The sequence below is a fragment of the Mauremys mutica genome, chromosome 2, assembly GCF_020497125.1.
Source record: "Mauremys mutica isolate MM-2020 ecotype Southern chromosome 2, ASM2049712v1, whole genome shotgun sequence".
In the NCBI taxonomy this organism is placed as follows: Eukaryota; Metazoa; Chordata; order Testudines; family Geoemydidae; genus Mauremys; species Mauremys mutica.
Genome location: NC_059073.1, coordinates 211,729,842 through 211,745,620, shown reverse-complemented (window position 1 = coordinate 211,745,620; position 15,779 = coordinate 211,729,842). Strand labels below are relative to the sequence as shown.

Below are 15,779 nucleotides of genomic sequence, written 5' to 3'. Positions count from 1 at the left end.
TTTTAGATTTGGGGACTTTTTGCTGCCCTTTTTTTTAAAACTTGGCATTTGTCCTCTTTCAATCCTTGGGTTTCAGGCTTCTTCTTGTCTTTTTTTTCCCCTTCATTTTTGTCTGATTTTGCCTTGCTTTCTCTGTCCTCAAGATCTGTAATGGCTGTTCTCTCATCATCAGGCTTATCACAGAAATCACCAACGGCAGCTCTAAAGCTCTCATTACAAATTTGGTCATTTACCACATGACTCCTGGGTCTGTGGAAAGGAAGCTCAATTTTCCTGACCTCAGTAACCACAGTTTGCAAACTCTTTAGCAAGCCAGATTTTTAAAACCCCAGAGGGGGATGAAAATTATTGCCTGGAGCTTCCAATTTGTGTCTAGCCAATGAGTTACCTCAGCTTTCATCTGCCACAAAGTTCCATGCTCTTTCAGGTTCCAGTCTGTTTGGTTAGCATCAAAGGTCTAAGGTTATGTGGCAAATTTGTTGCTGTCTCCTCTATGGAGCTACCATCATAATCATCAGTAAACTGCTCCTCACTAGGCTATGACAGCAGAGAAGATGGGATATCATGGTCAGTCCTGCCTCAAAAAGATATTGTCAATCTTGCCTTATCTACAGCGAACAATTCTCCAAATTATATCTCCTTCCCTTTTTCTGTCCCCCTCCCCTCCGCCCAACTGTAGCTTGCTTCCCATTTACAAGACAGTTTATGTTGGAAGAGGCTTTCACCTTGCTTTCTTTCCGCTCCCTCTCCTAACTAATCGGGACGGTTAGAATACTATCAAAACATACAATCTTGACCTTTCTTTTTAGAAGTGCTACACTGTGAAATTCTGTAGCACAGCATTGGCTTCCTAGGTGAAAGCTAATAAATAATGGAAACAAGCCAGCAGTACCGCCACAAATGTATCATTAGGACAAAAAATTAAGACAAAACCAAAACGGTGCCACGATTCACACAGCTGTGAGCCAGCAAGCATGTAAGACCTTACTTATGTTCCAGCTGTGTACCAGGACAGCTCTGTATCAGGTTTTCTTGTCCAGAACTTACATACATTCAGGACATCTCCATGCCAGGTTTCCTTCTCCTGGACTTATCTACATTACGAACGATGGCTCTTAAAGTGCTGTGCATTATTTTCACTAATCTTTTTTCCTTGTTTTCCTTATATTTTTAACCAGCTGCTAGTATTTGTTCACTTTGCTACCATACTCTCACTGTCAGAGGTGAGGACACAATCTTCAGCTTCAGTACAAACATCTCTCCTTCAACCAACATCACCGCTGTGATTTGCGATACAACTGAGGACATTTCACATCAACATTATGCTCAAGGAAAGGGACAAAGAAAGAAAGTTTCCATCACTAATGGCCCTGACAGTATTGATCAGATTCTTCATCACTGTTAGCGCAAACATTACCAGTTTCATTCTTAAGTTGCTTTATCACGCTCTCTACAGTGTGGCTGTTTGATGAATATCTGTCGTCTTAATTTATGGAGAAGAAAAAGTTTTATTTCATAGGATGTGTAACTCCCTTTGTGATTTAGAGAGCATGGCCCCTTTAAAACCTTGTCCTGAGGCAGGGGAAGTGCTGTTTTTTCCAGGGGGAAGGGAGTATGGAGAGGGAGAGCGACAGGATGTGTGTGTCTGAAGTTCCAGACAAGAGGGCCTACAGGGAGCAGGCCGTCACATAGGGAAGTAGCCAAGAACTAGCCCAAAGCCGGGGAGGGACAGAGCGGCCAACCAGGGATATCCCAGGACAGGAGCCAGGAAGAGCACTGGGCCAGGGAGGACACACCAGAGAAGGACAAAGTGGAGCCAGATCCAGATTCTCACTGCCACCCAGAGCTGTATGGGACCATGAGTATTGAGATTTGTGACTTTGCATTGGGAATACGGAGGGAGGTTGTAGCCAGTTGAGTGAAGAGGTTGTCGCTCTGTATAGGTCTGCAGAGAGCAGCAGAAAAGGGCACCGGAGGGGTTTGTTGGGGAAAGTTTACTGGCGCTGAAGATGACCAGGAGCACCCAAGACTCACCACCAGACTGGAACTCTGCCCAGGAATCCTGAACTCTGGGTCTAGACGCATTGCTTGGCATCTACCCTTGTATTTTGTGGTACCACCGGTCACGTGGGTCCTCGTGTTGGTTGTAATCTTGTTTTATTGCTCCCCCTATCTTCTTTCCCTGTTCATATATTTCCCTTTCTTATATTCATTATACTGACCCGACGTGTTTACTCCAGGGGGATTGGAACAGGTGCTTCTGGGGTAAAAGTGAGTTTCCCTGTTGCACTCATGCATGTGTCTCTCCTTGGTTGGAGATGCCAGTATAGTGCACTCCATCTTGGTCATAAGGATGCTATAGTTACATGGGGTCATAGATTCCAAGGCCAGAAGGGGCCAGAGTGATCATCCTAGTTAGACCTTATATATAACACTGGCCACAGAACTTCCTCAAAATAATTCCTAGAGCCGATCTTTTGGAAAACATCCAATCTTGATTTTAAAATTGCCAATTAATGATAATCCACCACAATGATTCCAATGGTTAATTACACTTACTGTTACCCTTATTTCCTGTCTGAATTTGTCTACCTTCAAATTCCAGATATTGGATCGCATTATACTGTTCTCTGATAGACTGAAGAGCCCATTAGCAAATATTTGTTCCCCACATAGATACTTATAAACTCTGATAATCACCCTATAGCCTTCTCTTTGTTAAGTGAAACAGACTGAGCTCCTGGAGTCTATCACTATAAGGCAGGTTTTCTAATCCTTTAATAATTCTTGTGGCTCTTCTCTGAACCCTCTCCAATTTATCAACATCCTTCTTGAATTGTGGGCACCAGAACCAGACACAATATTCCAGCAGTGTTCATACCAGTGCCAAATACAGAGATAAAATAACCTCTCTGCTCATACTCAAAATTCCTCTGATTATACATCCAAAGAACACATTAGCCCATTTGGCCATGGAGACACACTGACAGCTCATGTTCAGCTGATTATCTACCATGACCCCCAAATCTTTTTCAGAGTCACTGTTTCCCAGGATAGAGACCCCTGTCCTGTAAGTATGGCCTGCATGCTTTGTTCTTAGAGGTATACCTTTACATTTAGCTGTACTAAAAACACATTGTTTGCTTGTTCCCAGCTTACTATGCAATCCAGGTTGCTCCTTCTCATTGACCTGTCCTCCTCATTATTTACCATTCCTGCAATTTTTGTGTCATCTGTAAACTTTATCTGTTATGATTCTATGTTTCTTCCAGATCTTTGGAAAAATGTTAAACAGCATAGGGCCAAGAGCCAATTTCTGGAGGCCCCCATTAGAAACACACTTGCTCAATGATGACTCCACATTTACAATCACATTTTGAGACCTATCAGTTTACCAGTTTTTAATCCATTTAACATGTGCCATGCTAATTTTAGATCATTCTAGTTTTTTTTAATCAAAATGTTGTGTGGTACCAAGTCCAAATACATTTCATCAACACTACTGCCTTTATCAACCAAACTTGTAATCTCATAAAAAAAAGATATCAAGTTAGTTTGACAGGGTCTATTTTCCATATACCTGAGTCACCTGCTGAGAGCAGTAAGATTCACTCCAGCTTTTACACAAAGATATGTGGAGCTCATTCCACAACCTGACCAGATCCCCAAGAAAGCTCTATCTTCTGCACAGACGAGCTTTGCCTTTGTGGCGGATAGCTCTGTGTTTGAGGAACAGAGCTGTTCACCGTAGTCTTCATCTGGAGCTTCAGGTGAAGCTTTTAGGTATCCTGGGCCCAGATCACTTTGTGCCATGAAGAGAAACACAGAAATCTTGAATTTGACTGAATATTCTATGGGAAGCCAATGTGGAGTGCAGAGGTGTGACGTGCTCACGGTAGCCTGTGCTGTTAAATGGATGCACTGCCACCCAAGTGTGAAAATTCTGGCCTTCTTTTAGCATCAGTAATTTCTTCCCAAAGAAAAGCTGAACACTCATTTAGCAGCAGAAGACAGAATTATCTTTAATAATGTTCTATTCCACTGATATTCTCCAATATACAGTAAAGTTAGAGAAACTTTAGTCTTCCTTTTGAACTGTGCTGATATTTCTCTGTATTAGAATTTATTTTTCTGTAATGAAATTAAATCACCAATATAAACACTGAAGCTACTACTAATTAGAAATAACACGTTGTTTCTGGAAATCAACTTGCCACAAAATAAGGAGGAAGGTTATTTTCTCCAAATGAAATATTCTGACCCAAATTGTAAATACAATTTTTTTAAAATCTCATAAAATAGAAGGCACACAAAATTCCATAGCTATCTAAAAACGAGCACAAATTTAGAAATATTGAATATATGGAATGAAAAGATAAGAAATATCTTCTGTGATTTTTACTAAAGGAAGCCAGAAAAATGGTAGTTCAAATGGATTAACAAAATAAGTGTATAAAACGGAATGAAAAGAAACGGCTGAGGGGGTCATTTTATTGAATTAAGGATCAAGCTTTCATCCAAACAAATGGGTCTCTGCTTCATGTCTATTTTGTGGAACACAATGACATTAGTTTGTTGAGCTGTATATTGTATGTTGGTGATTTTTGAACATCAACTTTTATTAAGTATATCACCAAAACCACACAACACTGTAAAGTTAGTACAATTTTTCTATTTGCCAATCTGATTCAGATATGCTAAGATTCAACTAGCACTGATCAAGAAACAACCCCAATGCTGGAGGGAAAAATAAAGGTAAGGCATTAGTAACAAGGAGTGGGGAAGGTATATTATTAAGCTCCCTACGTAGTGCCTTGATTAAGACAGAGAGAGTGAGACCTTTAAGTGTGGTTGTAGTCAGAAACTACTGTAATTCACCTCATCTAAATCTTCATCTTTTCTATCTATTTTTTTTCTTATTTTTAAAAAAAGATTTTTGTTATGGTAAAAACCACTAATAAACAACTTTATGACAGTAGCAACTTTTTTACTCTACAGTAGAATTTCAAAATTACAAACATCAGAGTTACGAACTGACCGGTCAACCACACACCTCATTTGGGACCAGAAGTATGCAATTCGGCATAAACAACTACAAAAATAAAGGGAAAGTTTTAAAAAAAGATTTGATAAAGTAAGGAAACTGTTTCTGTGCTTGTTTCATTTAAATTAAGACAGTTAAAACTGCATTTTTCTTCTGCATAGTAAAGTTTCAAAGCTGTATTAAGTGAACGTTCAGTTGTAAATTTTTGAAGGAACAATAACATTTTGTTTGGAGTTTCAAATATTTCAGAGTTACGAACAACCTCCATTTCACAGGTGTTCATAACTCTGAGGTTCTACTGTACATATCTACCCTCTGCTTCTTCTTACTTTACCGATAAAACAAGTTCTTTCTCCTGATACAGCTAAGAAAGAGCAAGATGACTATTTTTCTGCTTCATGGAGCATCAACAAATTTTCTGCTAAGTTCTGATTCCAAAATCTTTTCTTTCCTACCAGTGATGAGGCATGAGCCAGACAAACTCTGGCTGGAGGGATAGCTCAGTGGTTTGAACATTGGCCTGGTAAACCCAGGGTTGTGGGTTCAATCCTTGAGGGGGCCACTTTGGTATCTGGGGCAAAAATCAGTACTTGGTCTTGCTAGTGAAGGCAGGGGGCTAGACTTGATGACCTTTCAAAAGAGGTCCCTTCCAGTTCTAGGAGGTAGGTAAACAAGCTTGATTTTTCAGATCTATATTTTTTCAAAGCTGACAGTCAGAAAAATTATCTTGACTTGTAAAGAGAACAAATTTGTTCTGGAAATATGGAAACCCTCTATCATTTTTAGATCCCTTTTACTGAATAAGAAAACACGGACAAAATAAAGCACTCTCACCTGCTGTAGTACTGAGGATAAAACCTGCAGTTTTAAATGGAGATCAAAAGCCTTTTGTTTTTCCTAGGTAGTTGGTCAGCAATTAAATAGAAAGGCAGAAAAGATATGTTAATTCCTAAACAGGTTAAGACAACTTGCTTGCAGAGAATTATGGAATTAAGGTAAGGGATAAGATGCAAATGAATATAAAATACAATAAACCATTATATTTTACATGTGTAACTAAAATATATGAAATAAAGCACTATTTCTTTTTATTTGCAAGATTCAGAGTAGCATAGCTCATTAAAGACAGCTATATTGCAAAATGTCTGGATTCTCAAGATACATTTTTGATAATATGAAATAAACATGAAATGATGATTTGTATCATCTCTAAAGAAAGTGGCTCCAGACAGATGACTTCTGTGGAAATGTTGAGAAACAAGAAACTTGCATTCATAGCTTTTGGACGCACATGACAACTCTCTGAAAACAGATTTCTGTGCTTCTTTTGGCAACAATCAACTATGCAACAAATGCTGCGTGTGAGTTCACGTCAACAATGTTAATATCTCACTTTCTTATATCATTGTCAAGTTCTATCAGATGCTGATGAAATAAATTCAAGATGCAAAGACTTTTTTTTTTTGGTAAGTCAAGGTCTCCTGGAGTTCTATACTTTTTCTTTTATTACACGATACATTTCTTATGTGCAGCCAGTGCTGGTATCTGAATAAAAGGACTTCTAAAGTTCCTTCTGAAAAAGGCGAACCTTTTTGTACTGGGAAATCTATAAAGATTCATGTTCCTAACGTGCTGTGGGGGATTACTTCGGGCTAAATTTTCAGAAGTGACCATGGATTTTGTGTATTCAATTTGACATGACTTGGATCTGACTCTCAAAGGTGCTGGACAACCACAACTCCAAATGAAGTCAGTGGAGTTGCAAGTGCTCAACACTTCAACAGGCAGACCCAAAAAGTGTCTCAGTTTGGGCATTCAAAATTGGGGGAACCCAATACCAATATTCGTTTTTGAATTTTTTTTCTTTTAAGTGTTTACCCTGGCATCCTTAGCCAAAATATTTCACCCCACAGTCGTTCAGAATGGTGTGTGTGAATTGGTTGTCATTCTCCACTCCCGAGATGGCTCCATATCTATGATGCTGTATGCATACAATTTGTGAAGTGCTTTAGGATAAAATAAGATTATCTTAATTATTAATATAATAATAATATAAATCATGACGTACCAAAATGCAAGAATCATTCTGTATGTATCACACATAAGTGTAAAATATTTAATAAGAAAAACATTTCTTGGGACTTGTCTACACAGGGACATTTACTGGCATAATTATACCCACATAGTTATATTGCTATTGTAATACTGATATAACTCCCTATGCTGATGCTCTTATTCTGGAATATATGCTGGTGAATTTCTCCATGTAGACAAGCCCTCAGTTTTAGGTAGAGCAGCTGTCATTCAGATATTTATAAAGCTCATTGATATCTGCACTTAGAGTGCATTTTTCTATTAAGTCTTTTGTAAATGGATTAAGCTAATTTGGAATAAGGTCTCTTTTTCTGAAATAAGAGTGTCCACACACAGAGTTAATCAGGAATAGATAATCCACTTTTTAAATTCGCATCCTATTTTATTCCAGGTTAACTTTCATGTGTAGATAAGTCCTGAGTCTTAGGCCTGGTCTACACTACGATTTTAGGTCGAATTTAGCAGCGTTACCTCGATTTAAGCCTGGACCCGTCCACATGACAAAGCCCTTTTTTCGACTTAAAGGGCTCTTTAAATCGATTTCTTTACTCCACCTCCGATGAGGGGATTAGCGCTAAAATCGGCCTTGCCGGGTTGAATTTGGGGTAGTGTGGATGCAATTCGATGGTATTGGCCTCCAGGAGCTATCCCAGAGTGCTCCATTGTGACCGCTCTGGACAGTGCTCTCAACTGAGATGCACTGGCCAGGTAGACAGGAAAAGGCCCGCGAACTTTTGAATTTAATTTCCTGTTTGGTCAGCGTGGCGAGCTGATCAGCACAGGTGACCATGCAGAGCTCATCACCATGATGGGCACATTGACCGGCCTGTACTTTGTGAGAAGTCTATGTCCATGTCTATGTCCTCACCACTCTCATCACCGCGCTGCCTTCGTCTCCTCGCCTGGTTTTGCTTTTGCAGCTTCTGGTTCTGTGCTGAAAAAAGGTGTGAAACAATTGTCTGCTGTTGCTCTGATGGAGAGAGGGGCAACTGATGACATGGCTTACAGGGAATTAAAATCAACAAAAGGGGTGGCTTTGCATCAAGGAGAAAAACAAACAACTGTCACACAGAATGGCCCCCTCAAGGATTGAACTCAAAACCCTGGGTTTAGCAGGTCGTTAATTTCACAAAACAAATTGGGTCAATTTCTTGTTTTGATCCACTCCATCTATCTTTTATATCTTAGGCTGGCAGCAGACGGTGCAGTACGACTGCTAGCCATCATCATCTCCTAGGTGCTCGGCAGAAGATGCTGCATTACGATTGCTAGCCATCATCATCTCCTGGCTGCTCACCAGAAGATGGTGCAGTACGACTGTTAGCAATCGTCATCTCCTGGGTACTCAGCAGAAGATGGGAATGATCTGGCTGAGTCACTCCCATGTCTGCCCAGGCGCCCCTGACTGACCTCACCGAACACCCAGGAGTACGATGACGATGGCTACCAATCGTAATGCACCGTCTGCTGCCAAAAGGCAATGAGCTGCTGCTGTGCAGCAATGCAGTCCCACGTCTGACAGCACCCAGGAGACATACGGTGACGGTGAGCTGAGCGGGCTCCATGCTTGCTGTGGTATGGCATCTGCTCAGGTAACCAAGGAAAAAAGGCACGAAACGATTGTCTGCCGTTGCTTTTACGGAGGGAGGAAGGGACAGGGGGGCCTGATGACATGTACCCAGAACCACCCACGACACTGTTTTTGCCCCATTGGGCATTGGGAGCTCAACCCAGAATTCCAATGGGCAGCGGAGACTGAGGGAACTGTGGGATAGCTACCCACAGTTCAACACTCCAGAAGTCGACACTAGCCTCGGTACTGTGGACGTAGTCCGCCGACTTAATGCACTTAGAGCATTTTGTGTGAGGACACACACGACTGTATAAAAACAATTTCTAAAAAATTGACTTCTATAAAGTCGACCTAATTTCGTAGTGTAGACATACCCTTACTGGTGTATCTTAATGTTTTCTTTAAAAGAGACTGTAGCTACCAGGTTACTCCCATTCATGAGTATATAGGCTGTCCTTTGCCATAGCTGGACCCTGGAAACGGCAGCTCCTCTTCAGACAAAGTACAGACTGGGAATGAGTTTCTCTCATGGTTGCAGAAAAAAGCTTGAAAATATGAACTCAAAAGGCTCAAAAACCAGAAAGCAAATAAATAGAATCCCAACATTTATTATTTTTAATAATACTGTGATTTTAAGCCAATCTAATGATTTTTTGGAGCCTGAATGGTTAGGTTTGGCAATATTGAGGATTAGCATATACAGCTATCCCCCTCCTGCCTTGTCTTTCATAAATTAAATATCTCACATAGATTCCAATTTTCAATTAGGATGTTTAAAATAGGTTTAAGGGGTTTAAAATAGCCCAATTCTAAATTCAGGAGCTGCAACCAGCCAGCAGTCACCCAATCACCTGCTTTAGACACGTAGAGTAGGCGCCACTTTCAGTACCCAAATATGAAATTGGGCACCCAGTTTTGACATGTGGATTCTCAGGTTAAGATTTTCAAAACTGGGTAATGATTTTGGGTGCTCAGCTTCAGACACCTTAAAAAGAGCTTGATTTTCAGACAGGGATGAACATTCACCCTCTGAAAATCAGGCTCTTTTAAGGTGTCAAGTTGAAACACCTAAAATTTGAGGCACCAAAATTTCTTAGCTATTTTTGAAAATCTTGTTTTTTGTGTTTATTCCCATTGGGTATTTTCATCTACTAAGGTATCAGTTATATAATTTATCTATCACATATGCTGTATGAATTTAGATTACTTTTCATCTTTGGGTTGCTTAGGCCCTGAAGTTGTATCTTATTTTCTCAGTTTCAGTATTTCATTGCAACATGTTGGTCAGCCACCTTACTAAGATAGCCAGTTGAAAGAGAGATTAAATAACATCTACGAAATACTCGCCAAGAATAGGAATGAAGTCAGCTCACATTTTTCTATATAATGAGACTTTAGCAAGTTCTGCTATAAATTCCTCTGAGGCCATGACTGTGAATAGCGTTGGGAAGTCTTGACTTCTTTATTACAGACAAAAGCATGTATACAACAGGCTTGGATGGCTAACTCTGGAGGACCTTACTTTCTTTTAAAAGCAGAAAAAACACTTAGCCAGGGATGCTGGACATTCTCTTTTTGTTCATTTTTAAAGTTTCTTTCTTCCTGATAAGATAGTATTACAGAAAAGCATTACATTCTTTGGAATTTTTTTAAACAAAAAATATATATATTTTTTATTTAAAATGCTAAAATAAAAACAATGAATAACCCAGTATCTATTCAGGATTAAAGTTAGAGGGAAAGCCCAGGCATTCCTGTGGCCTTAAAGGTCTATAAACTTATTCATAGAAGAAAAGTACACCCCCAAAACTACTGAGGTCAGGTCTCGATCACAAATAGCAAAGAATAATTTCGAGGTTCTCATTGTCACAAAATTGCTTTTTTGCAATGTAAATATGTTAACTACAGCCAATTAAAAAAAAAAGCCTAGACTACAAATCATTAGTTCCCCTTTCCCACTATATGATGCCGATGTTTCTGAAACAACTTCAGTTCCTTCTCAAAAGATCCATAAAGTAAAGGGCTGTGAATCACAGAACACACAGTTCCTAATAAATGAAAGATGTAGGTGGAATCATCACTCATTTTGAACTGTCAGACCCTGAGCAGGAAGGAGCTGGGTGATTTTCATGGGAACCAGAAGCCTCAGGTGTGGGGCACACACTGCATCATTTGAGTGGCATTACAAACTTATCCTAGACTGTCAGCATTTTTTGTCACTTGACTTTTGCTGTAAGATACTGTAGCTTTAGTAAGTTGCTCACACACTGTAAACCAGGGACCTCTTGTTGCCAACTGGCACCAGGCATAAGGAGTATGTAGGGGTTTACAGAGATCCCTATGTCAGCTATCCATGCAACAGTTTGCCAAAGAGTGCCATGTAATCTAGTGAGAGCCAATACCTTACTGATCATCATAATCATTGCAAAATGGATGGATAGATGGATATTTAAGGAATTAGATCTCTATACTGAGAATTATGTCCTTAAAGTTTGTAAGTTAAGACAGGTCACCAGAAGGTAACGCCCCAGTTCAGGCAGGGGGTGGGGGGGACACTTTTCTCCCTGGCTGGTCATTGTATATTCTCTCTCTCTCTCGCAATTCAATTCCATTACATTACTGAGCCTAAATGAAGAAATTGTGAATTCACATAAGAAAAGATCTGCAGGAATAAACAAAAACAGCAGGGTAGGGGTGTCATTTTGCCAGTAAAGACAATGGATTTTTGTGGTATAACTAAGTGTACTGAGGTATACTGGGGATCTATCTTTCACTGAGGAGAAAAAACTGTCAGTGCATTCTGTATTATGAAAGGAGAGTCACAGCCATCCTGGCTGGAAATCGCTGAAAAGAGTTCGAGAGAGCTAAATTTAATTGGACAAGACAGTATCTTATTAAGTAAGTCTAGACTCTAGAAGACATGTTATGATTTTATTTTACATGTAACCATTTGTTTCCAATACTATGGGCTAGTCTACACTTACGAGCCGGGTCGACGCGGTGAGTTCGACTTCTCGGAGTTCGAACTATCGTGTCTAATCTGGACGCGATAGTTCGAACTCCGGAAGCGCCGCGGTCGACTCCGGTACTCCACCACTGCAAAAGGCGGTGGCGGAGTCGACCTTGGAGCCGCGGACTTCGATTCCGCGGCGTCTGGATGGGTGAGTAGTTCGAACTAGGGTACTTCGAATTCAGCTACGCTATTCATGTAGCTGAATTTGCGTACCCTAGTTCGACCCCGCTTCTTAGTGTGGACCAGACCTTTGACTTGCTATTTCTACTTCTCAAATCTCTATACTTTGTTAAATAAACTTTTACTTGTTTTAAGTACATAAGTCCTGTGTGTTAAATGGAACAGTGATCTGAAGGAAAACTGGTAAGATGATGTATACTTCTTCTTTGGGAGCAGCAGATCTGTGAACTCTGTGTCTAGTGGATCAGGGGCTGGTTACTTCAGAGGAATGGCTCAGAGGGCTCAAGCACTGGAGTGTGCCCATCACTAATCTGGAGTAGAGAGAGAGCCAGGGAGCGTTTTTGTTGCCCGTGGTGTAGAGCTGAAGAATGAAATTGTTTCTTTTGATTGTCATTGTTTTAACATTGTAGCTCCTGTTTACTGTTTGCCTCTCAACATTGTAAATTGTTCATTACCCTTGTTTTAATAAGACTCCATATTGTAACTCAAACTCCATTTTGCAATGCTCACTCCATTTTGCAAAACCCTGCTGTAACCTTATTAGTTTAGTTTAGATGTGTGAATGAGGTATGCATGAGTAATGGAATCAACCTCCAGCCCCAGCCTGTCCTGATAAAGTTAAGTGCAAGCACCAATGGCTGAAGATGCAGACAACAGCCCTGACAAAGTAAGAAGAGTCCACCCTAAAAGAAAAGAACAAAGGTACAATTAAAGCAAGATCAAAGTCAGGTCCGAGGCTGTAAGTCACGTCTGCAATTGACAGGTGATCAATCACGCCGAACCCAGAGACAGCGTGACACAGCAAGACCTATAGACTCTTGATGCAAACTAAAAGCCTATAAAAAAGATTGGTGAGATGGAAGATTTGGGTAACAGTCTGCTGCCAACATCGAAGGGCACTGGTGCACCGCCCGACAGAGACCCGGCTCTTCCTTGTGCCCGGCTTTCCTGGCCAGTTAGCCGCCACGAGCTACGAACCCAAGCTGCGAAATCAAGCCATGGACTCAAGCTATGTTCAGGACTGGTAACTATCCAACAGCTGCAGAACATTTGGGGTGTGTATATGGAGGTATTAGGTATTAGCTATTGGTTATAGATCAAATTGTTATCATAATAAATGTGGCATCTTGCCTTGTCCCCTGAAACGATCCTGTGTGGTTTTATCTGCATAACAGTGGCTGGTGGGGTGGGAGAGCTGACCCCCAGCAAGAGCAGACAAGGTTTCCTCACACTTATAAGGGCAAGTGGTAGTGAGGTGCCTCACTAACCCAGGAAGTGTCACTCATATACAATCATCGTGGTCATCAGCTAAATCACATGCACATTTCATGAGGAACTCAGGCTACAGGAACCCAGCTTATACCTTTGAAAAGCTGGATTTCATTGAAATAGAGGGGAGTACATTACAAGGTAAAGAGAGCACCAGTATATTCAGGTGAATACGAATACCACATGAAAAGACATTCAGATAAAGACAAAAAAGCAGGTGGTAAATACCCTTCTAGGTTTTGGATTTCAGCACACACCATACAAACAATGGATCAAACACATTCTGTCAAGAGGGACTCTGCATTTCAGAATCTGTATAACATTTTGATATATATGGGATCTTATTATCAGATAGAAAACAGAATCAGTAGACATGATAACAGGTCTGGAAAGGATTAAAGAGAGACACAAACTACCCAGATAGAGAGGCAACAGGAGACTCTAATGCATCAGCGTCAATTAAACAATACTGCGTAAAGGAGAGCAGGTAAAGGCTGAAAAGGTTTTCATTGACCATGTAACTAGCAGAGGTGAAAAAATAGATGCCGATATGTGTTTAGGTAAAAACAAAGGGTTAGATCCTTTGCTGGGGCACGTCAGTGTAATTTCATTAAAGTCAATGGAACTACACTGATTTACATGAACTGAGAATCGGACCGAACATAAATTAATCACATTTGGCCTGATCTTGCAGGCTTTCCATATGCAAAACTCTTCATTCATGGAAATGGGAGCTTTGACTGCACAAGGATTGCAGGACTGGGCTTCACTTTTATCAAGCAAGTGTGTTTAAACTCTTCACCATTCCCAGTGAACGTTATATACTCTAGCCCTGGTTCCATTATAAACAGGGTAACTTTCCAACTCCCCTTTAGGAATTCTAGTTTCTAAGCTATTATCCCGCTTCTCCTTTCACTTACCTTCTTCAACTCCTCCTGAATGTTTTTGCCATTTTCTTCTGAGGACAAACTTTCCTTCTGTTTGTCCTCCGATTCTGTTCTAGGCTCTGACTCCTGCTCTTCACCAGAAGAGGTTTCCTTGTCGCTCATTTTAGCAGCTAGTTCAAATAACTCGGATTTAAACTTTTCTTCAACAAGGTCTGTCTGGATTTTATGGTGTTGATCCTCACTGCTTATATCAGCTTCTGATAAATCCTCAGAAACCTACGATGAAAATCAAAATAGCAAAAAATTCAAAGAAAATGCAAAGAAAAGAAAATCAACAGGGTTTCTATAAAGGCTACATTTAAGTTCACAAATCATACAACATACACTTTACTCTGCAGGAAATCTAGAAAAATACCACAGTATGAATCTCTAGGCAGATAGATTTTTACTTCTGTGTAGAATATGCCCAGCATATTTACTTTCAGAAGATGATAATATTTCTCTTTTCTTCTCTTTTCCATATTACATGAAAAAAAAGCAACAGGTCCATAAATAATTAGCTCCCTCTGCGTAAATAATAAAACTCTCTCATATTATAGCACTCTTCACCAAAACACTGTACAAAGGAAACCCTACACCATCATCCTTAGAGTCATTTTACAGATGAGGAAACAGACACAGAGGTGAAGTGGCTTGCACAAGGTCACATGTTCAGTGCCTGACTTCCAGTCCTATCTCCTAGCCAGGTCCTCTGACTCCCAGGCTGGTGCACTACCTATGGGTCTACACTGCTTCTTTAAGAATTATTGGAAACAAGTTCAACCTTTAGATGCATGTTTTGTTAGAGTTTGATCCTGAAAGGTGCAGAGCACTCATAGAATCATAGAATTCAAGATCAGAAGGGACCATTATGATCATCTAGTCTGACCTCCTGCAAGATGCAGGCCACATAAGCCGATCCACCCACTCCTGAAATAATTCTCTCCCTTGACTCTGCTGTTGAATGCTCCAAATCATGATTTAAAGACTTCTAGTAGCAGATAGTCCACCAGCAAGCGACCCCTGCCCCATGCTTCGGAGGAAGGCGAAAAACCTCCAGGGCCACTGCCAATCTACCCTGGAGGAAAATTTCTTCCCGACCCCAAATATGGTGATCAGCTGAACCCCGAGCATGCGGGCAAGACTCTCCAGCCAGACCCTCTGGAAAAAGGCTAACAATATCCTATCATTGACCCTTTGTACTAATTACCATTGTGGCATGTTATTGACCTATTGACTAAACCCGTTATCCTATCATAGTTCCAGTTAGCTACAATGGCAGTCTTGGTGCTTAGCACCTGTTAGGATAAGGCCTTAAGTCTGGGGACAAAATGGAAAAAGGAGAAATCCTCTTATGTAGTTATACGTACTTCTGCTAGGATGTCTGCCCCACATTTTACAAAATGGAGACACTTCTAAGCACTGAAAGCTATCATTAAAAAATGGAACTTTTCATCTCTTCCAGTAGGGATGAGAAGAAATATCAGATCACAATTCCCCAGTACTAAGGATCCATCTACTCTTCAAGATGGGGTGTGATTCCCAACGTGAGGAGACATACTTGTGCTAGCTCTCATCCAGCTAGTGCACTAAAAATAGTGGTGAATGGATTCACCCCAGCAGTGGTGAATGGGCTAGCTGCCCCAAGCATGTACCCATCCAACATACTCCAGTTGCTAG

The 15,779-nt window shown here is 40.5% G+C and overlaps 1 protein-coding gene across 10 annotated transcripts in view; it reads right to left on the bottom strand.

Annotated features, from left to right (window-relative positions):
* The window catches only part of LOC123364289 (myosin VIIA and Rab interacting protein), a 367,063-nt gene that overhangs the window by 20,401 nt on the left and 330,883 nt on the right, over window positions 1–15,779 (bottom strand). For all 10 annotated transcript variants that reach the window (XM_045006277.1, XM_045006279.1, XM_045006276.1 and 7 more), the window contains one exon: window positions 14,094–14,336. In XM_045006277.1, the coding sequence (XP_044862212.1) occupies window positions 14,094–14,336 (243 nt within the window). The remainder of the gene's footprint in view (window positions 1–14,093; window positions 14,337–15,779) is intronic.